Source organism: Cetorhinus maximus, chromosome 6, assembly GCF_964194155.1.
Source record: "Cetorhinus maximus chromosome 6, sCetMax3.hap1.1, whole genome shotgun sequence".
In the NCBI taxonomy this organism is placed as follows: domain Eukaryota; kingdom Metazoa; phylum Chordata; class Chondrichthyes; order Lamniformes; family Cetorhinidae; genus Cetorhinus; species Cetorhinus maximus.
In genome coordinates this window covers 154,407,795-154,433,784 of record NC_135884.1, presented here as the reverse complement: position 1 = coordinate 154,433,784, position 25,990 = coordinate 154,407,795, and the positions used below count along the sequence as shown (strand labels likewise).

The following is a 25,990-nucleotide window of genomic DNA, read 5'->3' as shown; positions in this document are numbered from 1 at the left end:
GATGGAGAGTAGATTGATGGGACAGTAATTGGCCGAGTTAGATTTGGCCTGCTTTTTGTGAACAGGACATACCTGGGGAATTTTCCACTTAGCCGGGTAGATGCCAGTGTTGTAGCTGTACTGGAACAGCTTGGCTAAGGGTGCAGCAAGTTCTGGAGCATAAATGTTCAGTACTATTGCCAGAATGTTGTCAGGGTCAATGTGACACGGCAGATGATGTGTGCTAGATGAGTCAAATCTACGAGGGAAACTTGATCACGCGGCCACAACGGTTTTGCAGTTTGTATTTTATTTCGAGATGAGTGCCCTGAATTCAGTAGTAATAAGTAAACCAAGAGTCTAGAGAATTTTTTTTTAGAGAACTAAATTAACATATATTAACAAAAGAAAAGATTTCAAGCATATACATAGGCCTACAAATTACTACTATAATAACTCCTAAAACCCCTAATTAATCTGGCTTCCAGTTACACCCATGTTAAGGCAATAGTAAAAAAAAATAGATTTGAACAGATCCAGGCAAATCACCACAATGCCCTAGACAGTAGAATTCAAAGTGGCTTTTCGCAGCTTTGGTTTCTGTAGACAGCAGCTTAATGGACAAATACTGGAGGCTTTTCACACTTCTGGTAGATCTTACAATGCCCTCCCTGACATATCTCCTCATCACTTTTTTACCTGTTTCTCCTAATGCAAATTCCATTGTTCCCATATGTATTTGGAACTTTATTTTTCTCATAATATAAATCATTGCATGGGGCCAATATTATCAGTAACCTTTGGGAAAAATAAACACACTGCTAGGCCTGGCTTCTCTGGCTAGGTATAACATCCTACCATCCATTTGAAATTCAAACTACCCTGATTTATCTACAAATGCAAATTCTCCTCACCTCATATTCTAAAACTCAAGCCATGTTTATGTATTTAGCATTTCAAACCTAGCTCCTTTTGATGAGTCAAAGCATCCAATTCAATTAAATCTCACACACACACACTATACAAACCTCTCAATGAACCTACTTTTACAGCAAATCACAACAATATTATGAGAATTATTATACTTTCATGACACTCCCCTCCTTATGAGAAAATGTACTGTCATAATTTTTAAGAACAGCTTCATTTTGTTAACCCATCTAACACTACCTCCGATACTTATCTATACTCACTCTATTACATTACCAGATGTATGTATTAACATAATATATATACATATAAATCTTTAGTATCAACAGAAGTAATTTCAGTCCAGTGTCCAGGTTTTAAAAGTCCAATTTTCCTTTCAGCTTTAAACTCTCGGCAATGCATCTGCAATCAGATTTTCACGTTCAGCCACATGTATAATCTGTAGATTAAATGGTAGCAGTGATAAACTCCATCTGAATAGCCTTGCACTTCTGTCTTGAAATTTGTCCAGAAACTTTAAAGGATTGTGGTCTGTATAAACAATTGTTTCTGATGAATTGTTTGCAACGTAAATCTCAAAATGCTGCAATCCTAACACCAGATCCAGAGTCTCCTTTTTGATCATTGACTATCTTCTCTGTTGTATGTTGAACTTCCGTGAAAAATACCCCATCGGTTTCTCAGTTTCAGTTTCATCTTCTTGCAACAGTACAGTCCCAATTCCTATATTGCTTGCATCAATGGCCAACTTAAATTGCTTGGCATAATTGGGTACTGCCAAACTGGTGACATAGTCAATACATTTTTCAAACAATACAATTGTCAAATGCCTTCTGCCACTCGTGTCCATTGAAGCTTTTTTAATAGTTCGGTTAATGGAACAGCCACACTGCTAAAAGTTGATACAAATTTCCGGTAAAACCCACTCATGCCCAGAAATCTTAATACTTCTCATTTTGTTGTAGACGTGGGGAAATCCACGATAGCTTTGACTTTCACATCTCTCGGAGCTACCTTATCACGTCCAATGATATGGCTCAGTTTGTAACTTGTGATTTTGCAAATCCATCACCAAATTAGCTCCTTGTAGTCGACTAAATAATTCTTCCAGATGTTGTAAATGCTGCTCCCATGTTTGACTGAAAACTATCAAGTCGTCAATATAAACAGCACAATTACTCAGTCCTGCAATTACTTTGTCAGTCTTTGAAATGTTGCAGGTGCATTTTTCATACCAAATGGCATGACTTTAACTTGATATTGTCCATCTAGCATCACAGAAGCTGATATCTCCTTTGCTTTTGCCAATAACGGTATTTGCCAATTTTTAAAAATTTCATTTATGGGATGTGGGCGTCACTGGCTAGGCCAGCATTTATTGCCCATCCCTAATTGCCCTTGTTCAGAGGGCATTTAAGAGTCAACCACAATCCTGTGGGTCTGGAGTCACATGTAGGCCAGGCCAGGTAAGGACAGCAGATTTCCTTCCCTAAAGGACATTAGTTAACCAGATGGGGTTTTTTTAATAACAGCAATTGGCAATAGTTTCATGGTCACCATCGGACTTTTAATTCCAGATTTTTATTGAATTCAAATTTCACCATCTGTATGGTGGGATTCAAACCCAGGACCCTAGAGCATCACCCTGGGTATCTGGAATATTAGTCCAGTTACAATACCATTATACCACCACCTTCCCAATACCCTTTCAGCAAGTCAATCTTTGTGATAAACTTTGATTGTCCCACTTCCTCAATGTAATCTTCCAACCGTGGTATAGGATACAAATCTGCTTTTGTCACTGCATTCATCATTCGATAGTCCACACACAGTCTTTGTGTTCCATTCAGTTTCGGTACCATCACAAAAGACGAACTCCAGTTATTGCCAATAGACTCAATGATGTCATTTTGAAGCGTGAATTCAATTTCTGTCTGTACTTGTGATAACTTTGCTGGATTTAATCTATAAGGATATTGCCTTAGCGAAGATGAAACTTCTACACTGACATCATGTGTAGCTAAATTTGTCATCCCCAGCTTATTCCTACAAATAGCTTTGTGTGACTGCAATAGCTTCTCCAAATCACTTTGACACCTGTCTGGAAGGTAATTCAATATTACATTTAAATTTTCAAGTACCCCCTCATAATCCAATTTGATTAGAGGAAAATCAATTTCAGAATCCTACATTTCTATCCCTCTCTACTTATCTAACACCACTAAAACCTCCTTTTGTTTCTCTTCCTTTGTCAAAGTACTTTTTAAGCATATTTACATGACACACCCTCTGCTTTCTTCTATCTGGAGTATTTATTAAATAATTTACTTAGTTTCCTTTCAATCCTGCAAGGCACACTAAACCTTGCCTTTAACGAGTCACCCAGTACTGGTAACAGAACTAACACTTTCCCCCCAGAAACAAAACTACAATCTGTAGTTTTCCTGTCTGCCTTCACTTTCATCACTTGCTGTGATATCTTTAAATGTTCCCTAGCCAACTCACATGCTCTGTCCAATCTTTCCCTGAAGTTTGATACATAATCCAGGAGAGTAGTTTCCCAATTTTGACCCATCAATTTCTCATGAGTCAATTTCAGTGGTCCCCTTACCTCATGACCAAAGACTAATTAGAAAGGATTCAATCCAGTCGATACATTAGGAGCATCCCTAATAGCAAATAACAAAAATGGAATTCCCCTGTCCTAAACCTGTGGATGGTCCTGACTTTATGCCCTCATCATAGTTTTTAAAGTTTGATGCAATCTTTCCAAAGCATCTTGAAACTCAGGATGGTCAGCTGTTGACTTAAAACTGTTTTATCCCCAAACTGTTCATTACCTCCTTAAACAGTTGTGACATGAAATTTGAACCCTGATCTGATTGTATTTCTTTTGGTAAACAATATCTTTAAAAAAATTTAGTCAACTTTTTCACAATTCTCTTTGTTGTAATATTTCTCAAAGCTATCGCTTCAGGAAACCTGGTAGACACATCCATTATTGTCAGTAAATACTGATTTCCACTTTTAGTCTTAAGGAGGGGTCCTACACAATCAAACATGACCCTAGTAAAAGGTTCTTCAAATGCTGGAATTGGAATTTAAGGTGCCAGCTTAATCACTGCTTGTGGTCTCCCTATCACCTGACATGTGTGACATGTTCTACAGAATTTAACTACATCTCTATGCAACCCAGGCCAACAAAAATGGTTTTGTATCTTCGCCTGTGTCTTTCTAATTCCTAAATTACCCCCCTCCCCCATTGGAATTTGGAATTTCATGAGCTATTCTCAGGATCTTGTTTCTATATCCAAATGGTATAACAATCCGATGTACTTCCCTTCAGCTTTCATCTGCTGAAATTTGATACAGCTGCCACTTTCTCATTAAAGCATTACCCTTAAGGTAATAACATTCTGGAATACATTCTGGCCCTGTTTCTGAGTAAACTGCCTGACCATCCGACCATCTCTTTGAAATTCAAGATACACTGAGTTATCTACAAATGCAAATTCTCCTTGCCTCACATTCTAAAACTTCAGCCATGTTTATGTATTTAGCATTTCAAACCTTAGTTTCTTTTGATGAGTCAAAGCCTCCAGCCCAGCTGTACCCAATTCAATTAAATCCCACTCGCGCACACATGCACACGCACACACACACACACACGCAGAATCTATTCAAACCCCACTATTAACCTACTTTTACAACAAGTCACAATAATATTATGAGAATTATTATATTTTCCTGACATCTACCCACTTCATTTATCCATAACCAGATGAGGAGTGTTGGCCAGACCAGTTTATCGTTCATCCAGCAGAGAACTTGCTGATATCTCTCAACAGCCTCACTGCCTTCATTCTCTGTTGGGTTCATCATTTCCATCTTCTAACTATTTCATCAGATCCTACACTCAGTGTGACTCAGTGGGTGGCGCTGTCACCTATGAGTCAGGAGGTTAGAATGGCTGAAGTTCTGCCAGCAATGATAGGATAGTGGGAGGGAGAGAAAGAAAGAATGCACAGGAAACTGGAGTTCAGCTGGTGTGGAAGGGGAAGGGTGTAAAGGCAGGAGGGAAGGAGGTTTGAGGAGGAGGGTCTTGGATGTGGTTTGGGATTGGGGAGTCAGTGTGGGTTAGTGAGGGCAGGGGTGTTGCGAAGGCAAGACAGGAAATGGATGAGTGATACCGTTTTGGAGAGGGGCAAGGGCAGTGGATTGGGATTTCAGCAAGAGAATTCGAGTTTAGAGGTGACAAAAGGTTTCCCGGATGGCAGACAGTTTTATGCAGGTGGTGATGGAAAGGAAGTTTGAGGATTGGTAGGACTTAGAATCCAAAGAAGGTGAGTTCAAATTCCAGCATGACATTTTCAGATTTTGAATTTTTAAAAAAATAATCCGATATCAGTAAAAGTGACCACGAAGCTGTTGGATTGTTGTAAGAATCCAACTGGCTCATTAATATCTTTTAGTGCAGGAAACCTGCCATCCTTACACAGCCTTGCCTGTATGTGACTCCAGATACACACTGGCAGAGTGACTGAAGTGACACAGGAACTCTCAAGAGCTGATGACTAAGGTTTCACAAGTAGAGTGCTATGGTGTCAGTGACGTTAGGAGTCAATTGTTTTCAGTTTTTTCCAGTGTTCAGTGGGAAGATATTTTTTGACTTGTCCACTTCCAGTTAAACAATCTGATAGCACAGATTTAGTCTTGGTCTTAACGCCATCCAGGACAAAGCAGCCACTTGATCAGCACGCCATCCACCACCTTGAACATTTACTCTGTCTACCACTGACACACAGTGACATCAGTATGTACCGTCTACGAGAGAGGTGAGGTGAGAGTGACTGCCCTTGACATTAAGGCAGCATTTGACCGAGTGTGGCATCAAGGGGCCCTAGCAAAACTGGAGTCAATGGGTATCAGGGGCAAAAATCTCTGCTGCTTGGAGTCATACCTAGCACAAAGGAAGATGGTTGTGGTTTTGGAGGTCAATCATCTCAGTTCCAGGACATCACTGCAGGAGTTCCTCAGGGTAGTGTCCTCAACCCAACCATCTTCAGCTGCTTCATCAATGACCTTCCTTCCATCATAAGGTAAGAAGTGGGGATGTTCGCTGATGATTGCACAATGTTCAGCACCATTCGCGACTCCTCAGATACTGAAACAGTCCAACTCCAAATGCAGCAAGACCTGGACAATATCCAGGCTTGGGCTGACAAATGACAAGTAAATTTGCGCCACACAAGTGCCAGGCAATGACCATCTCCAACAAGAGAGAATCCAACCATCGCCCCTTGATGTTCAATGGCATTACCATCACTGAATCCCCCACTATCAACATCCTGACCATTGCCCAGAAAATGATTCTTGGGGCCACCTGAGTGGTGGGGCAGGGTGGGGGGGGTTGGGGTGCAGCAGGGGGGTGCTGGTAAGTGAAGCCATCGCTAGAGACACATTGGCCATTTTGCTCTTTAGAAGTGGAGCAAAAAGGACACATTAGCCTAATGATAACTGGGCTGGTAACTCAGGTTGTGATTTCAAATCCAGGCACGCTAAATTGTGAAACTGGATTTAATAAATCTGGCAGCAGAAAATCCCAGCATGCCTGTCATCCCTGTCCGCTCTGGGCCTACATGTAACTCCATTTCCACATTAATAATCTCAGAGTAACTACAGAGGGATAATAAAATGCAATTCTGCCAGTGTTGAGTAAATTTGGAAATACACATACACATGGGCACAATCCCATAAACAGCGATGAGCTGAATCACCAGCCCATGTGGAGTTGGTTGAGACAGGAATGTTGGTCCAGGATAGAGGGGACCCCTGTGCTCTAGCACCCACTGAAACCACAGTAACTGAGCCTTGGTTTAACGTGGTACAGGACCCTCCATTCACCAACTCCGCTTCACTAAGTCTCAATCTGCGTAATTTCTGGCAATTCCTTCAGCAAAGGTTTTGGCATTTGTAGACACCAGTGAAAGCCATGGATACATGAGTTACAGCAACCAATCAGATTAAACCCCCAGGATTTTCCCATTGTTGTGTTATGGGTTCGTTTGATGTCTCATTGATGTAACCTTGAGACTTGTATGTTTAAACATGAACCATTTATTAGTCATCCTTAACTATGTACAGATCCCAGTTATTGCCTGGTACCGTCTAGGCTGTTCTCCAAGTCTATTACCATGTGACTCTATACGTCATACCGTGGGCTGGGCTATTCTCCAGTCCCACGTTAATCCTTGCTCTGCTGAGCACCTTTATATTTACAATGCAGGCTCACACAGCATCCCCCTTTCTTCTCAAATGAAAACTTTCCTCCCTTCCAATGGAGTATAGCTATTTACAACACGATCTTTACTTGCTATCTCTTCCCCCCAACCCGAGTCTCTGACTTTATGAATTCAGATGGCCTTGATGCTTGACAGTTCCTCCACATCTCGGTCTGTCATGTTTGGAGGAATGGTGGTAGTACTCTGTGTTTCTGGTGCTTGGTTATCTGCATTTGATTTACTCTTTGTGCTCCTTCAAAGTGCATTTTTCTTTATTAACAACCCGCCTGCTTTTTTTTGGACACTATGGGTTTGTCCCATTTCTTCCGTAGGGAATGTGCACTATGTTCATTTTTTAGAGTAGACTCCAATTTTCTTTTCCAGGGTGTGGGACATGATCTTGCTTTTCACAAATGGAACCTTCATTTTCAACTGTTTCACAATTTCAGCCATTTCATTTTTCAACAACTCAATGTTTCTCAGTTTGTCTGGGACATCCAGCGCTATTCCTTCTCCTAGTTCCTTGCATTTCAGTGTCAGATTTACATTTTCTGATCTCATTTCTGTCTTTTCTTTCTCTGTCTGCAACAGAACTTTGTTCGTTTTCTTCATTTTGTTTTCACTGTTGTCCAGGTCCGTCTCTGGCGAAGTCTTAATTTGATTCAGTTCTGTCATTTTGCTACTCATGGCTTCATTATCCGCTCGTCACTTGGGAAGTTCAAAGGCTTTTCTTTTCAATGCCTCCTCTTTTCCATTCAGCTGCTTCTTCAGCTCTTCAGTCTGTTTCTTGTAGCTTTCGGCTTCCTCCTGGAATATTGAACATTGCTGAGTCTGCTTTGCCAACTGGTTCTTCCATTTGTTCAGAGTGACATTAAATCCATTTTCCTTCTCTTCGTAATTTTCCAGAGGTACAATCTTTGTCCTGAGGGATTCTTTGTAACGTGTGAAGGTTTTTCAACAGGTTTTCCTTTTATTTGCGAAACTTGCTTGCTTCATCTTCAGTTTTCCTGTAATTCAGCATAGTCCCCGGGTTTCTTCTGCTCTGTTTCCATTCTGCTGTTTAACTCAGTCTTCAATTTGTTATGTTGCTGAATGGTTACACATTCCTTTTGCATTTGATCTTGAAGGGCAATCGGCTGTTCTTTCGTTTATTTTCTTGTTGACCTCTAACCTACTCACTCTGGGCTTCGGTGCATCGTTTCATTGCTACTGACAGTTCCAACGCAGCTTTTTCTAAAGTAATATTCAATATCATCTATAACTCTTCATGTTTTTCAATGGCTGCATGTCGATTCTTCAAGGAGCTGTTCAGGGTTGCAACTTCTTTGCGTGCCTTTTCTGCCTGCTGTTTTCCCTGGCTCTACATCTGATTGAGTTTTCCCAACTCCTGCTTTGATTTGCCAACTGTGGAATTGAGGGTCGTTATCTTCTCCTGATACCTTTGTGTTGTCTCCTGAAATTTGTTTGTTCAGATCTTGAAAAGCTTGGTTCATTGAAGACTTCAGGTTATCTTGCGTTTTCAAGGGTACATACTCAGCTTGAATCTTGGGCTTGAAATCTTCCAGTTCAGCTCTGACGTGAACATTTTCCTGTAGAACAGCTTCATTTCCTTTTTGCATATTTTGCTTCTTTTGAGTTACCTCAGATAGCTTTCCTTCATTCACAGGCATCTTCTCACTTCACACTGCCATCTGTTGTTACAGTTTGGGTATTGTGTCAGCATTTTCAAGCAGCTCTATTTTTGGGCCTTTCAGCTGCTTCTCAGACATTTCTGTCTTCTGCACAAAACTCTTTGGTTCATGCATTTCATTGCACTGACATGGTCGGAAACCATCTTGTGGTTTGCTTGAATATTGTCTCCCTTGCGTCTTTTGTTGCCCACCCTCTGCCCTCAGTGCTTTATTGGGAGTGTGCTAGACTTTCTTCTAGGGTCTGAACTCTCCACAACTTCGAGTTTAAAATATCTGTTAAAGCCTTTTAATATCTCACTAAATGTCGTCGCGTATTGACCTATACATTGGCTGTGGAGTACATCACCTGCAAATGCAGCAAACATGAATAAAAAGTTGTCAACTTACACTTCTTCTGATTCCTTAGTTAATCCTGTAATTCTCCTGCAGACTAAAAATTCTCTTCTCCAAGACTCACACTCCTGGGTCTGGTTTAGCCATTTCCTTATTCAAAATGGATCTGGATCTTCTAATTTTCTGTCCATTACTTTTTTTTTGTATTAGTTGCATCTTTAAATGTAATTTCCCCTCTAGGGCAATAACCACTTGTCCTCTTCGGGCTTTCTGCAGCCTGTCAGTTTCTTTGTTCTTGTTTTTGATTTTGAACATCCTGGGCTTTGGGAGTTTTGGCGGGTACAAGCTTTTAAAAAAAAGTTGTGAGCTATTAACTCTGCAGCACATTTCCCCTCTGTACAAGAAGCCTGAGACCCGGCTGAAAAGGATTGCCTTTCCCTTAAACTCTGCAGGCTTTTTACTTTTGTGCTCTGCAGGTTTCTCTCTTTACCCTGGCATCTGACTTTTTGTTGAACTTTTTCTTTAACTTCAGCACAACTGCTTCAAGCTGCTGAGCCCCTCGGACTGCCACCTATTCCACAATGTAAGTACAGCTTGTTTTTTTGGTAATTTTGTTCACCTAACTTGTGATCTGACCAGGTTCCTTCACTCTACGTCACTCAGGGTCTTCCAATGGACCACCACTCATGCTGGTGGATTCCTCAACTTCAAGTTTGTAGTGAACCTTCTGCAGCTGTTTCTTGAATTTTTCTTCTTAGGCAAACGCCTCTGGTCAGGTTTCAGCTGCTTTTTAGTTTTTCATACCTTGGGATTCTGTTCTGGGTTCATTGATTAAACGCCAACTTTCATACCACCACTAATCACCATGTTGTGTTATGGGTTCATTTAGTGTCTCATTGATGAGCTCTGGAGATTTGTATGCTTAAACATGAACCATTTATTAGTCATACTTAACTATGTGCAGATTCCAGTTATTGCCATACATGGTGCTGCTCCCATGCAGGTACCTTCAAGACTTGTCTGAGTCTATTACCATGTGACTCTATACATCATACCGTGGGTGGTGCTATTCTCCAGTCCCATATTAACCCTCGCTCTGCCAAGCACCTTTACATTACACTTTCATGCAGGCACACACAATACTCGCAGTTTGTGATTAGTTCCCAGAATCAGGCTGTGAAGATTCTGACTCTGCAGTTGATGCTGACACAGTTAATGGCAGCATGTTGATGAGGGATTTAATTACCATATTATTTCCTAGTCTGATAGAATGTTGGCTCAGTGTGGGTGTTCACTGGAAGATTCAACAAGAAAGAGCATGAGTTTATACAGCTCCCATCAGGATGTCCCTAAGCGTTTTCCCAACAATGGTGTACCTCTTCACGTGCAGTTACTGCTGTAATTAAAGTTTTGATTTGGTGGGAGACTGAGGAGAGAGGAAAGGTGATAGGAGGAGGCGGGAGAGGGATAGGCTGGGGAGAAGGGAGGGAATGGGGGAGGGAAGGGCGAGTCTTCAGGAACCTGAGCAGCAAGCTGAATGCACCTTCCCCGAACGAGAGGAGAGGCGGGTGATGGTGAGAAAGTGTTGAGGTAATTAGGGTTGGGCGCTACAGTGAAGGCAGGAGCTATGAATCTTGTCAGTCCTGACCCTGCATAAAACATCCACAAGAAACAGCCAGTTATATCAGACTAATGGTGATAACCATTTGCATTAATGTTCATCTAAAAAACGCTTTTGATCTCTGTTTATCCTGGGAAGCTCTTACCATTCAAGGTGCACAGGATGTTATAAAAAAGACAAACATCTTTTTTTATATTTTCAGCTGAGAATCCTTCACCCAAACCTGCACAAGATTTCATCCTCCGACCCTCCTCCACAAACCCCCTCCCACCCCGAAACTCCTCCCACACACCCTCCCATATATTCCCCCAAGCCCTCCAGAAACATCTCACTCCCCCAACTGCTTGGCCCACTGCCAACCCCCCAGTACCCACCTTCCTGCCCTGCCAAGTAGTACGCCAAACCCACACATACCCCCACCTTCTCACCTTCACACCTTCTGCCCCCACACCCTCTCCAGACAGCCCCACTTCCTCCCCGACACAGTATAACTGCAATCAAAAGTTTCAGCCACAGAATAGCACCTGAAGCTGAGCCAGACATGTTGCTAAAGCTCATGAAATCAGATCCCTGGGGTCAACCAACTCACGCCCTCCCCATGTCAAAAGTTCAAGGTTAGCACTTTTTAACTCTCTCCTCACCTTGGTGTAGTTACACTTTCACAGACCTCACGGTACTGAGCCCCTCAGTTAGTAACTCAAGCTGGCCTATTGACAAGGCCCTGTTCAGGATGAGGAATTAAAAAGATACCTGGTGTGTTTTCCCTGTGATTACAGCCATTTCATGTGTTTAGGTCCAACTCAGTGGACTGTTATCATAGGCTGCTGGGGGCAGGGTTACTAGGTGGTCCCTGTCCACTGGTGCAGTGATTCACACAACCAATGGATCAGATCTAAGCTCTGCTGTCCCGCCACATCCAGTCATGAATGGTGGTGGACAATTAAACAACTCATTGGAGGAGGAGGCTCCACAAATATCCCCATCCTCAATGATGGGGGAGCCCAGCACATCAGTGCAAAAGATAAGGCTGAAGCATTTGCTACAATCTTCAGCCAGAAGTGCCGAGTGGATGATCCATCTCAGCCTCCTCTGGAGGTCCCCAGCATCACAGATGCCAGTCTCCAGAAAATTCGATTCACTCCACGTGATATCAAGAAATTGCTGAGGACACTGGATACTGCAAAGGCTATGGGCCCTGACAACATTCCGGCAATAGTACTGAAGACTTGTGCCCCAGAACTTGCCGCACCCCTAACCAAGTTGTTCCAGCACAGCTACAACACTGGCATCTACCCGGCTATGTGGAAAATTGCCCAGGTATGTCCTGTACACAAAAAGCAGGACAAATCCAAAATGGCCAATTACCGGCCCATCAGTCTACTCTCCATCATCAGTAAAGTAATGGAAGGGGCCAACAACAGTGCTATCAAGCAGCACTTGCTTAGCAATAACCTGCTCACTGGTGCCCAGTTTGGGTTCCACCAGGGCCACTCAGCTCCTGACCTCATTACAGCCTTGGTTCAAACATGGACAAAAGAGCTGAACTCCAGCGGTGAGGCGAGAGTGACTGTCCTCGATATCAAGGAAGCATTTGGCCAAGTGTGGCATCAAGGAGCCCTAGAAAAACTGGAGTCAATGGGAATCAGGGGGAAAACTCTCCGCTGTTTGGAGTCATACCTAGCACAAAGGAAGATGGTTGTGGATGTTGGAGGTCAGTCATCTCAGCTCCAGGACATCACTGAAGGAGTTCCTCAGGGTAGTATCCTCGGCCCAACCATCTTCAGCTGTTTCATCAATGACCTTCCTTCCATCATAAGGTCAGAAGTGGGGATGTACCATCTACAAGATGCACTATAGGAGCTCACCAAGACAGGACCTTCCAAACTCACGGCCTCTACCATCTAGAAGGACAAGGGCAGCAGATAGATGGGAACATCACCACCTGGAAGTTCCTCTCCAAGTCACTCACCATCCTGACTTGGAAATATATCGGCCGTTCCTTCACTGTCGCTGGGTCAAAATCCTGGAACTCCCTCCCTAACAGCACTGTGGGTATACCTACACCACATGGACTGCAGCGGTTCAAGAAGGACAATTAGGGATGGGCAATAAATGCTGGCCTAGCCAGTGATGCCCACACCCCATGAATGAATTTTAAAAAACAATCTCTAATCATACCTAAGGCCCTCAATCAGGCCATTGACCTTGATGGTAAAAATGTTTCTGTTGTACATTGCTGAAAAGCTTGGCCTGGATTTCATTGCTCTTTAGACCTCCTAAAAATGTCTCCAATGTCTAGTTCTAAGTTTCACAGTGACAAGAGAGCTTCTTTAATTCGGAAACTTAACCTGCAACAGCCTCACTTGGCAACTGTTTCCTTTCAGGGGGTGTAACTCTCAGTGCAATCTCATTCTTCGTCAGGCTGTAGTATGAGCCCAGGGTTTCATTAATTTCCAAATAGTCCAAAATACTGGGGTCCCACAGGCAACATTGGTTAGACATCACCTCAAAAGCATCTGGCTCCATCATGGTGAGAAAACATTTACTTTATCCTCACCTCCTCTTTTATTTGCTTTCAACCGAATGTGTATCCTTCATGTGTAATTACACCAGTCCTCTTTGTTTGGATTTAAATATGCCTTCAGTGCCATTTTTTCCAATTGCGTACCACGCTGACGCACTGTAGCTGAATACAATGCACACACGGAACATTAATCTTTCAAATAGTTCAAATTTTCTTCAAAATCGACTTGAGAAGTTGCAAACAATATACCACGATGTTTCTCAGCCCTTAACTTCTCAAATGAAAATGCAAAAAAACAACCTTACCAGAAGCAGTGATCTGGTTATTTATGACATTCCTGTTTATGGGATCTTGCTGTACGCGTTTCTGACATTGCTGGCTGGTTTGCTCTACGGAGAGCCATCATGGATTTGATGGGCCAGATGGACTCTTTCTGTGCCGTTAATGACTCTATTACAATGGTGGTAATACTTCAAAAATTGCTCCCTTGGTTGTAAAGCATTTTGGGATGCCTTGAGATTGTGAAAATTCCTTGAGGAATGTACATCTAGATTAAGATGGAATTCAGTGTTAAATGACGCTCTCATCCCTGCCTCATGAACCCGCTGTGGCAAAACACCCACGTTGTAAAATTTGCTGGATTTGTCTTATGGTTCAGGTGAGTGGGCCAGCAAATTACCTGGAATATCGAGGACTTGGCTCTATCCCGAGTTTGTTGTCTGCCTGGGGAATTTGGGAGAGGAAAGCCAGGCTCAGGACCATCGTGATGGGAAATCCCAGACTGAGCTCCTGCTTCTACTCATTAGTGATTGGCTGTAAGGTGGAGGACATTGGATTGGACTGTGTTACCAATGATGGGCACCCTGCCAACCCTCACCGGGTTCACAGTAAAGGAATGACCATGGGGTCAGGTGAAGAGCTATTGGCTCGGAGTCAATTCCCTCAGGAGAGAAGAAAATAACAATCCTATTTTCTTGTTATCCAGCCCAATTTCCAAAGCGATGATTGCTAGTTCCCATTCCAATAACTAGAAAGAGGCCAGTCTGCCCATCAGGATCGTGCCAGCTCTATTACTGGTGCTTTCCAATCATCTCCTTTATATTTGCATTTCAGAAACACCAATTCTCTTTTAAATGGTTCTACCCTCTGCCCCAGCTTCCTCAGGAGAAAGGATTTCTTGTCCCAGTCCCCCTGGTTTATAAATATGTCAATCCTATCAATCCTATCCCCTTCTGGAGATCACCCTCAATCTGTGTCCCCCTTGTTACCCACAGCGAGAGCAACCCTTCCTGACTCAGCCTGGCCTGATACCTGACTCCAGTTCAAATTTGCTGTGGTTGAATTTTAACCGCCCTTTAGTGACCTCGAAGAACACTTCCAGCTACTAATGGTTCAAGGGCCGGACAAACATCAGCTCCCATGGGAGATAAATGCCAGCCCCTCACTCACTGAAGCTCAAGAATTCACTTTTTAAAAAAAAAAGTACAGCTTCATCAGCACATATTGACTTTTAGTTTTGTTATCGCTTCACTACGAAACTCGGATTTTCCTGGGGGTCATCCTGGGTTAAACACGATTCATCAGGTCAGGAACACTCCCGGTGGGCGTCACATGAATAAAACATGATTGTGGACCCTCCATTCTGTGGACCTCTATCCTCACACACCTCCTGCTGGTTAGTTATTGAACTGCACACACACTGTGGGGCAGGGTTTAATCCCGTTGCCAATCACTTCTTTCCATTACTGAAGCCTGTGAAACCCCCGAGTGTTGAGGAGTGAGATTAAAGCAGAGCTCCAGGGAGTGGAGGGAACCCTCAGCCCACAGAGAACATCTGCTGGATTTTTACCCCCTGCTCCGACCTCACAGTGACCCTGGAGTTCAACCCCTTTGATCCTGCACCAGTTTTATTAAAAAGTTCCTAATCTGCATCTTTTGATCTTTTCTTCGCCTGTCTTCAAAGGACCTGAAACTCAGGCCAAATGGAATTAGGGGCTTAGGGTCAATTTTAAACATTGCCGATGTCAATCAGTGGCCCACTTGAGATATTTCAAATTCTCCACCTCCCCTCAGTGTACATCAAACACATGGAGAGTCACTCCCGCCTCTTCAAAGGGCCCGTTAATTCTCGGGGGGGATCCCACTGTCTCCCTCACCACCTTTTCTGCTGTTTCTGACTGGTCTGTTTTGAAATTCTTCTGCACACCCCCTTCCCTCCCTCCCTGTATCCCACCCCACCCATCACCAACTCTCCCAGAGGGTGGGGTGGGGGGGAAGGCAGCAAAACAAAGATTCTCAGACTGGACAGAATTGTTTCAAATAATTTGGTCAGTGGAGATTCAGAAGCTGTTTCCTCTGGGGTTGGGGTGGTGAAATCGAGAAGGGGAAGGGGGTAGTGGACAGTGTTTAAAATGAAAGCCAGAGCCTTCCGGAGTCAATGCCACTGGCCAGAGAACCTGCTCATGAACCAGTGTTATCCACACAGGGAAATGGCAGGACTCTATGGTGATGCCTCCTCAAGTTCAATAGCCCTATCGACTTGCAATTTAACATGGGCCGTGGGTTCTTTTGAGAGAATATCCACAGCCAAGAATGGATGGAGGAGGGGAGGAAAACTGCTTGAAGAGCAATTCACCTCCCCTCTCAGATTCCAACATCCCACTCCCAAACACGCAGTTGGCACTGTTCACACGTGTGATTCGAGACAGCAGTGGGCTGTGTGACCAATCTTTCCTTTTGTCAGCACCCTGCCAGCACCTATCAGTCAGAAAATCATGGATTCAAATCCCTTTCAAAGGCTTGAGATCAAAACCCAGGCTGACACGCGCAGTCCAGAACCGAGGGAGCGCCGCACTGTCGGAGGGTCAGCGCTGAGGGAGTGCCGCACTGTCGGAGGGTCAGCGCTGAGGGAGCGCCGCACTGTCGGAGGGTCAGCGCTGAGGGAGCGCCGCACTGTCGGAGGGTCAGCGCTGAGGGAGCGCCGCACTGTCGGAGGGTCAGCGCTGAGGGAGCGCCGCACTGTCGGAGGGTCAGCGCTGAGGGAGCGCCGCACCGTCGGAGGGTCAGTGCTGAGGGAGTGCCGCACCGTCGGAGGGTCAGCGCTGAGGGAGCGCCGCACCGTCGGAGGGTCAGCGCTGAGGGAGCGCCGCAACGTCGGAGGGTCAGCGCTGAGGGAGCGCCGCACCGTCGGAGGGTCAGTGCTGAGGGAGCGCCGCACCGTCGGAGGGTCAGTGCTGAGGGAGTGCCACACTGTCGGAGGGTCAGTGCTGAGGGAGTGCTGTACTGGTGAGGAAGGGAAGGATGAAGATGAAGAGAAAAGAATGACACAGATTTGTGATGAAGTTTTATTTTATATTTGCTCCAGTTTCTAGATTTTCTATGTGCACAAGTTAGGGAACCTGTTAGTAAACCATAAACTGAATTCGAGCTACACAGTGTGATAACTCTCACCCATACACACCCACAGAGACAGGGAGCCACAGAGACAGGGAGCCACAGAGACAGACACCCACAGAGACAGGGAGCCACAGAGACAGGGAGCCACAGAGACAGATCCAGTGGCTGTAACTTCACTGTGACAGACTTACAGTCAGCAATTGAACAGGTGAGTCACTGATATCATTTACAACATCATTAGGGATTCAGCCAGGAGGAAGTGAAGTGATCTTGAGCATTGAGGGAACATTAAAATGGGAGAGCGCGCACAGTACAAAGCCCCTGTCACACAGGTAAGGATGCGGTTTCTACAAGAGGGATGTGTTCTCGATAGATCCAGTGCGTCTCTCCTTCAGGTCAGGTTCCAGTTCAGGCGCTGTGCTTCTTGATGAAGTTTATCAGCCCATTGGTGGAGCTATCGTGTGAGGTCACAGGGTCAGAGGTGGCCAGTTCTGGTTCGATTGCTTTGGCAAGCTGTTTGCCCAGTTCCACTCTGCAATTAACCAGATAGCGTCAGGTCCACAGAAAACACTACACCCTTGCCTCAAAACTCACTCTTCCCATTCCTCTCGATCCTCACCAGATCTTAAATAGTTAAATGATGAGGACAGGTTGAATGTTAAAAAGAAGTTTACTCATTTAGGGTCTTAATGACAGTGGAAAGGCTAACATTTATTTCACAAACTTGAGACTGGGATTGTTCTCCTTAGAGCAGAGAAGGACAAGGGGAGATTTATCATGAGGGTTTTGATCATGTTAGTCAGGAGAAGCTGTTTCCAGTGGCTGGAGCGTTGGTAACTGGAGGACACAGATTGAAGATAATCAGCAAAGGAATCAGGGGAAATATGGATAAAATATTTACACAGTCCATTTCTGAGGATCTGGAAGGCGCTGCCCGAAATTCCGGTGGAAGCAGATTCAATAGGAACTTTCAAAAGGGAATTGGATAAATACTGGAAAAGGAAACATCTGCAGGGCTGTGGGGAAAAGAGAGGGGAGCGGGACTAATGGGATAGGTCTTTCAAAGAGCCAGCACAAGCACGATGGGCCAAGTGGCCTCCTTCTGTTTGATCTAACTTGTGTTTAGAAGGCTAAGGGGAGTGATCTAATTGAGGTGTTTAAGATGATGAAAGGATTTGATAGGGCAGAAACAGAGGAACTATTTCCCCTGGTGGTGGTGGTGGTGGGTGGGGGGTCCGGAACAAGGGGGAAGTAACCTTAAAATTCCAGTCAGGCCGCTCATGGGGTGAAGTCTGGAGGCGCTTCTTCAGTTAACTCTTAACTGAAATCGGAGAGAGGAAAGTGGATCTATTTTTATTGGTTTGGGTAGTGACAGCATCAGAGAAAAGACAAATGGAGTTTGGAGTTTGGTCACAGGTCGGCCGTTATCTGAATGAATACCGGAAGAGGCTGGAGGGGCCGAATGGCCTCCTCCTGTTCTCATACTCAATTGAAAGAAAAGAATGAGTGATATTGTGATTTTGTTGCGTCAATTGACCTTTCCTCCAGTCACAATGACACCTGATCCCACCCACCCCCAACAGAATTGTATTCTCACCCCCACTGGTCGTAGCTGTTGATGTCCCACATGACTCCTTGCACAAAGATCTTGTGTTCGTACAATGCTGTCGAGAGTCAAGAGTAACAACGTTAGAGTAAAGTCTGCCCCACAGAGAATTCCCAACCCCCCAAAGTGCTCTCCCCGAATAGGGGATCTTCCCCCCCCAACACTGACACACCCAGAGCTACTGTAACCCCCAAGGCAAAATCCCAATAGGGGCCACACCCAGCACGTGGCTTTGCAGGAAGGCAAAGGCCAGTCGGGGTCCTTGCTGATTTAAAACCCCTCATCCCCCCATGAGAACAGTCAATGGGTAATTCCAGGAAGGGATCCAGACCAAGTTGTGGTTGGGGGGGGTGGGGGGCAGATCCTGGTCAGGCATCTACCCCACCCCACTATGTGCTGGATATCTGACTTAGGGGTGAGGAGGACGATAGAGCAGGGGCCAGGTCTACAAATAGCATTATACCCTCCCGGCTAGGATAATACCCTGGATAATAGCATTATACCCTCCCGGCTAGGATAATACCCTGGATAATAGCATTATACCCTCCCAGCTAGGATAATACCCTGGATAATAGCATAATACCCTCCCAGCTAGGATAATACCCTGGATAATAGCATAATACCCTCCCAGCTAGGATAATACCCTGGATAATAGCATAATACCCTCCCAGCTAGGATAATACCCTGGATAATAGCATAATACCCTCCCAGCTAGGATAATACCCTGGATAATAGCATAATACCCTCCCAGCTAGGATAATACCCTGGATAATAGCATAATACCCTCCCAGCTAGGATAATACCCTGGATAATAGCATAATACCCTCCCGGCTAGGATAATACCCTGGATAATAGCATTATACCCTCCCGGCTAGGATAATACCCTGGATAATAGCATTATACCCTCCCAGCTAGGATAATACCCTGGATAATAGCATTATACCCTCCCGGCTAGGATAATACCCTGGATAATAGCATTATACCCTCCCAGCTAGGATAATACCCTGGATAATAGCATTATACCCTCCCGGCTAGGATAATACCCTGGATAATAGCATTATACCCTCCAAGCTAGGATAATACCCTGGATAATAGCATAATACCCTCCCGGCTAGGATAATACCCTGGATAATAGCATAATACCCTCCCGGCTAGGAAGAGAGAGGGAAATTAGCATTTTGCACAGAACAGTTCCAAGGAATTTTACATTTGATGCTTCATGGGATGTGGGCTTCGCTGGCTGGACCAGCATTTATTGCCTAACCCCAATTGCCCTTGAGAAGGTGGTAGTGAGCTGCCTTCTTGAACCGCTGAAGCCCATGTGGTGTAGATACAGCCGCAGTGCTGTTAGGGAGGGAGTTCCAGGAGTTGGACCCAGCGATGGTGAAGGAGTGACATTTGTCTGCAGCCTTTCCCCCAGTCAGAGATTCCACTCACCAATCAGAGCTCCCAGGATGTATGGAGTCAGCTTCTTGAAGACAATGGAGTTGGTTGGCCGATTTCCCTCAAAGACCTGCAACAGAAACAAGACAAATTGAATCTTCCGAGGGTGGGAAAGCCAATGGATCAACTCCTGATCGCTCCCTCAGTCAGCTCAACTGGAAAGGGGGCAGCTCAGGATTGGTTCCTGGTGGTGGATGGAGCTGGGAAGCGGAAAGAAAGACAAAAACATTTTTAAAGGATGTTGAAAGGGCTGAAATGTTTCTTCAGTTGTGTAAAGTTCTGGTTAGTAACTGTTAGTAACCATCTGGAGTAACTGTGTTCAGTTCTCTGGGCTGATACCTCAGGAAATAGATATTGGCTTTGGAGGCAACAGCAGAGATTCTCCAGAATGATCCTGGGTCTAAAAGAGGTTCTAATATAGGGTCAGGTTGCATAGACTAGACTTGTATTCCTTTGCATTTAGGAGATTAAGGGGTGATCTAATGGAGTTGTTTAAGATGATTTAAAGTGTTCTATAGGGTAGATAGAGAGAAACTATTTCCTCTGGTGTGGGGAGTCCAGTACCTGCGGGTTTAAACTTTAAATTCGAGCCAGGCCTTTCATGGGAATGTCAGGAAGCATTTCTCCATACAAGGAGGTGGGTGAAATCTGGAACAGTCTCCCCAAAAATAACTGTTCAGGCTGGGGGTCTAACCAGAAAACCTCAACTGGAGATTGATAAGAGATTTTTTCTCTACAGCGTTACAGGATACAGAAATAAGTCAGATAGGTGGAGTTAGATATGGATCAGAGTTGATCTAATTGAATCACAGAACAGGCTGGGAGGTTCCACAGCCTCCTCCTGGTCCTATGAAAGAGGCAAAAATGCTGTGCCAGAGGTTGGTGTTGAACAGGAGGTTGGTGAGAACAGGGTTGCGTGTGCTGTAGCTCAGTGTTACCTTGTGAGGAACAATCTTCTCCAGAGCCTCCCCACTCACACCAGCACCTTGCAGCTCTTTGCGAGCTTCCTCAGCCGATTTCCCTTTCATCAAAGCCTCAGTCTGAGCCAGGAAATTAGCCAGGAGAATCTGAGGAACAACAAGGTGAACAAGTTAGCGAGAAGGAAAGAAACTTGCATTTCCATAGCACCTTTCACAACCTCAGGACACTACAAGCTGCTTTACAGCAGGGAAGTGCTTTAGAAGTGTGGTCATTATTATAATGTAGGAAACACAGCAGCCAAGTTGTGCACAGCAAGCTCCCACAAACAGCAATGTGATAATGACCAGGTCATCTGCTCTTTTTCAGTGCTGCTGGTTGAGGGGTGAATATTGGCCAGGACACTGCAGAAAATACCCCCCCGGTTTTTCTCTGGACCAACTTTAACCACCATCCTTAGCCAACTGAGAGGGCAGGCAGAGTCTTGGGCCCAAAAGACAGCACCTCCGACAGTGCAGCACTCCCTCAGCACTGACTCTCCGACAGTGCGGCACTCCCTCAATACTGACCCTCCGACAATGTGGCACTCCCTCAGTACCGACCCTCCGACAGTGCGGCACTCCCTCAGCACTGACCTCTGACAGTGCAGCACTCCCTCAGTACTGACCTCTGACAGTGCAGCACTCCCTCAGTACTGACCTCTGACAGTGCAGCACTCCCTCAGTACTGACCTCTGACAGTGCAGCACTCCCTCAGTACTGACCTCTGACAGTGCAGCACTCCCTCAGTACTGACCTCTGACAGTGCAGCACTCCCTCAGTACTGACCTCTGACAGTGCAGCACTCCCTCAGTACTGACCCTCTGACAGTGCAGCACTCCCTCAGTACTGACCCTCTGACAGTGCAGCACTTCCTCAGTACTGACCCTCTGACAGTGCAGCACTCCCTCAGTACTGACCTCTGACAGTGCAGCACTCCCTCAGTACTGACCTCTGACAGTGCAGCACTCCCTCAGTACTGACCTCTGACAGTGCAGCACTCCCTCAGCACTACACTGGGGGCGTCAACCTAGATTTTATGCTGAAGTCTTGAGAGTGGGACTTGAACCCACAACCTTCGGACTCAGAGGAGGGAATGGAACCCACCGAGCTACAATTGACCCCTTTGTGGGGGGAAAACATTCCCCTCAACCTGATCACCAGGGCAAGAGAACAGGATCAATAATTAATCGCTCCGGGTTTCAGGAGCATGGGTTTCATTTCCTCAGAGAAACGTGGGATATATAATCCCCAAATCCCAGTCCAAGGAAGGAATCCCATGGGATAAAAATGGGACTTGTCTTAATCTTCGTTAAGTTAGCGATTCTGATCAGCAAGTGTGACCCAGAATATGGGCAGAGTCCGAGTTGCTGTGTGAGGCTGGTTTGCAATGTCAGGGTCCCCACACCGGGAGTTAGTGTCTCTGTTTGCTGTTTGTGATGTAGAATGTCACAGGGACAGGCGGACAGACAGCCTGTGCAACAATCACATCCCCGAGCCCTGGAATTCCCCCATCCCGGGTCTCTCCGTTTCTCTTTGTATTTGTAACCTGCTCGATTGCTCCTCTCAATCCTGTGGCTCTTCCAGGTTTCGACAGGTCCAATCTGAGGCTTGCTGAGATCAGTAACCAGGGATCTAGAATTAACCCTCTTTCCTGGGCTTTCGTTCCTGGAGTTTAATCTTTAATTCCTGGAAACTTCGGGATAATCCTGGAGGACTGGCAATACTATCCCAAAGGTTGCAAGGAGTGGGTAGTCGGGAACAATTCTCAGCCCCCTTCACTGCAAGAGGGGCAGAGTGGCCTTTTCTATCGGATTCTATACCAGGAGCCAAACTGACCGTGTGTGCAGGGAGGTTAGTGCTAGCTGACTGGACATAGTCACAGGATAAAACCTACACGTGCAGTTGAGAGTCGCCCTGAAGGAAGATTCAGGAACTGCTCCGCAAACACTGTCCTCCAGGGGGAGCCAATGTCAAAGCTTCCCCAAGTTTCACCAAAAACTCCCCCTCATGAAGGAAAGTTGTTTCGACAACTCAGGACAGTTCCAAAACTCTTCATATCCCAATTTTTTCCCCCTTTGAGTCTTTATCCAATTCTCTTTTGCCAGTTACCACTGAGTCTGCTTCCAATGCCCTTTCAGGCAGCGCGATCCAGATCTTAACTCACTGTGTAAAACAAATTCACATGTCGCCTCTAGTTCTTTTGCCAATCACTTTACATCTGTGCGTTTGGGTTACTGATCCTCCTGCTAGTGGAAATAGGTTGCCCCTATCTACCCCATGTCATAACTTTGTAACAGCCCTATTAAATCCCGATTCGGCTCTGCTCCAGATCAGTTACCGTCCCAGTGAATGAGGAACTGTACAACCTCCTCCTCTTCCTGTGTTCCCAGGGTAACAATCACAGCCTCTCTGGTCGCATGTTTTCACTTGTTGTGCCGGTAAATCTGTAACAGTTTTGGTTTGTCTCCACGGGATCCTCCTTGATGCTTTGAAGACATTACATTAACAGAGGCAGACTTAAACTAGCAAACAAATTGCCTCGGAGTCAGGAGGTTGTAGTTCAAGACCCATTGCAGAAACTTGAGCACAAAATTGAGACTGACACTCCAGTGTGATACCGAGGGAGTGCTACTTTACCAGAGGTGCTGTTTGGCAGACAAGATGTTAAACCGAGCCCCGTGTACCCTCTCAGGCAGGTGTAAAAGAAAACACAACCACTGGTTTAAAGAGGAGGAGGGGGGTTCTTCCTGGCACCATGGCCAATATTTATCCTTTAACCAACATCACCGGAACAGATTATCTGATCATTATCACATTGCCGCCTGTGGGATCTTGCTGTGCGCAAATTTGCTGCTGCATTACCTACATTACAACAGTGACTACCCTTCAAAAGTGCTTCCCTGGCTGTAAAACACTTCGGGATGTGCTGAGGTTATGATAATTGTTATGGAAATGCAAGTCCTTTTTTTCCAGGCTTATCCAGCTCCTCAAGTCGAATGTAATAGATTGTAACTACTCCGCGAGACTACAAGTAATATTCTTACACGGTAAGTTTTATCTTTATCTCAATGTCAATGGATACTAACAACAACAAAAAACAAAGTTCTGGAAAAACTCAGCAGGTCTGGCACTTTTTCCCAGCACTTGGTTTTTATTTCAGATCTCCGCAGTATTTTGGTGTTAATAAATACTACCTGGTCTGACTAATTCCCTTTAGAGACCTCAGAGACTCCAGTCTGAATAAGACAGGTGATTAAAAACCCTTCATTTAAAATGAATTCTAATGAAACAGGCATTCAAACAAACCCTGTAAAGATGTTTGTATCTGAATTGAGTGAGTGACTGCCCCTCCCCCACCTCAGTACAAATGGACTAAATTCTGTAATAATTGCATCAAGTTAGGATATTGTCTTGTGGGTGAAGGTGATTTTTAATCCGTTTAGACACAGCTGTAAAGGGACAACACAGCGCTCACTACAGCTTAGTCTCAGAAATGAAGCATTTCAGTCCATTGTTGGGAACCAACCAGGATTCTCAGAATAAAATCAGCCCCTGTGTTGGAATTCACAGATCTGGTGTTGGCGCTAACATAGTCACATTTAACATTATGGCACAGAATGAGGCCATTCGGCCCATTGCATCTGTCAGCTCAAAAAAAGAGGCAAGCAACCTAAATCCCACTTTCCAGTTCTTGGTCTGTGGCCTGTCGGTTCCGGCACCTCAGGTACATCTCCAAACATATTTTTCAATGTCAATGGGAGTTTCTGCCTCTACCACTCTTTCAGAGAGTGAGTTCCAGACCCCCACCACCCTCTGGGTGAAAGAAATGACTCAACTCCCCTCGAATCCTTCTCCCAATTACTTTAAATCTGTATCTTCTGGTTATTGGCCACACACACAAAACACAACACACAACACACACACCATACCTTGTGATGCAGTCCATTCCGGATTGGATTCTGGGTCTGTGCAGGGATGAGGAAGTCAGCGGGAATCATCCGGGTTCCTGAGTGGGAAACACATTTTATTTTTGAAAAATATACTTAATTCATAAAATATCTGGAAGAACATTCCAAAACATTTGGGAGACACATGATTGAACGTTGGCCGGAGATCAGATACTGAGCACACAGCCTGTGTCAAAGAGCCCACTGACATACAAACCAGGTCCCACATCCTGCTTTCAAGAGGGCAATTTGGTCGACACTCCCAATTATTATCTCCTACTCATCTCTCCTGATTTATTTGCTGAGGTGCAGTTTTTGAAGAGCGTTGTGGATACAGTTTAAGAAGCAAGTTACATTTATGTAGCACCTTTCACATCCTCAGGACTTCCCAGAATGCCTCACACCCATCAAAGCCCCCAACGCAGTAAAACGTCCCTGGGTGCTTCACAAGAGCGTTTACCAAATAAAATTCAACACTGAAACCCAGGGCAGAGCAGGAAACAAGTGGGATTTAAGGAGCGTCTTAAAGGACGATAGTGAAGCAGAGAGGTTTAGGGGGGGAATTCCAGAGCTTAGGGCCCAGGAAGCTGAAGGCCCGGCCACCAGTGTGGAACGAATGAAAACCAGAGGCCGGAATTAAAAAGGCGCTGATATCTCAGAGACAGGGGAGGGGCAGCACCATGGAGAGATGTGAAAACAAGGATGAACATTTTAAATTAAAATTAACCCAGCGTATTTCTATGGAACGGAAGTTCCACGCTGTGTAAAATAATTCTCCTCTCACTTCTGGTTCCTCAGGATTCTCCTGGCATCGGAATCAGCTTGTTCTTAATCCCCGTTCTCATCCCCCCTCCTCCCTCCCACCCCAACCCACACACACGCCGTTCCTGAAGAGGTTCAGCCAGCAGGGATGGTGCCAGGTTCACACTCACCCTGGTGTATCAGCTGGTAGAAGGCATGCTGCCCGTTGGTGCCAGGCTCTCCCCACACGATAGGCCCAGTGTTGTAGTCCACCCGGGTCCCTTTGCTGGTGATGTACTTGCCATTAGATTCCATATCCCCCTAGAAAACCAAGACAGAGAGAGAGAGAGAGAGAGAGAGACACGCACAGAGAGACAGAGAGAGGGATTAGCTGATTATGCGCTCAACTGGCTATTGCTGAGACAAGAACAACAATTCTCATTTAAGAAGCATTAATCAGATAAAGAGATGGCAGCTCTGCTCACAACCCTGGTAAGATGATGTCCTCTTGCTCCACCACTTACATTGCTATAGCTGCC

General features: G+C 45.1%; 1 protein-coding gene across 1 annotated transcript in view; it reads right to left on the bottom strand.

Moving 5' to 3' along the window:
• Nucleotides 1–16,689: 16,689 nt before the first annotated feature.
• The window catches only part of gpib (glucose-6-phosphate isomerase b), a 20,090-nt gene continuing 10,789 nt past the window's right edge, over nucleotides 16,690–25,990 (bottom strand). The window contains exons 5-10 of the mRNA XM_078544791.1: nucleotides 25,643–25,772; nucleotides 24,693–24,769; nucleotides 20,743–20,871; nucleotides 19,799–19,874; nucleotides 18,353–18,419; nucleotides 16,690–17,287 (exon numbers count right to left, since the gene is read on the bottom strand). Coding sequence (XP_078400917.1) covers nucleotides 17,164–17,287; nucleotides 18,353–18,419; nucleotides 19,799–19,874; nucleotides 20,743–20,871; nucleotides 24,693–24,769; nucleotides 25,643–25,772 — 603 coding nt within the window. The 3' untranslated portion in view covers nucleotides 16,690–17,163. The remainder of the gene's footprint in view (nucleotides 17,288–18,352; nucleotides 18,420–19,798; nucleotides 19,875–20,742; nucleotides 20,872–24,692; nucleotides 24,770–25,642; nucleotides 25,773–25,990) is intronic.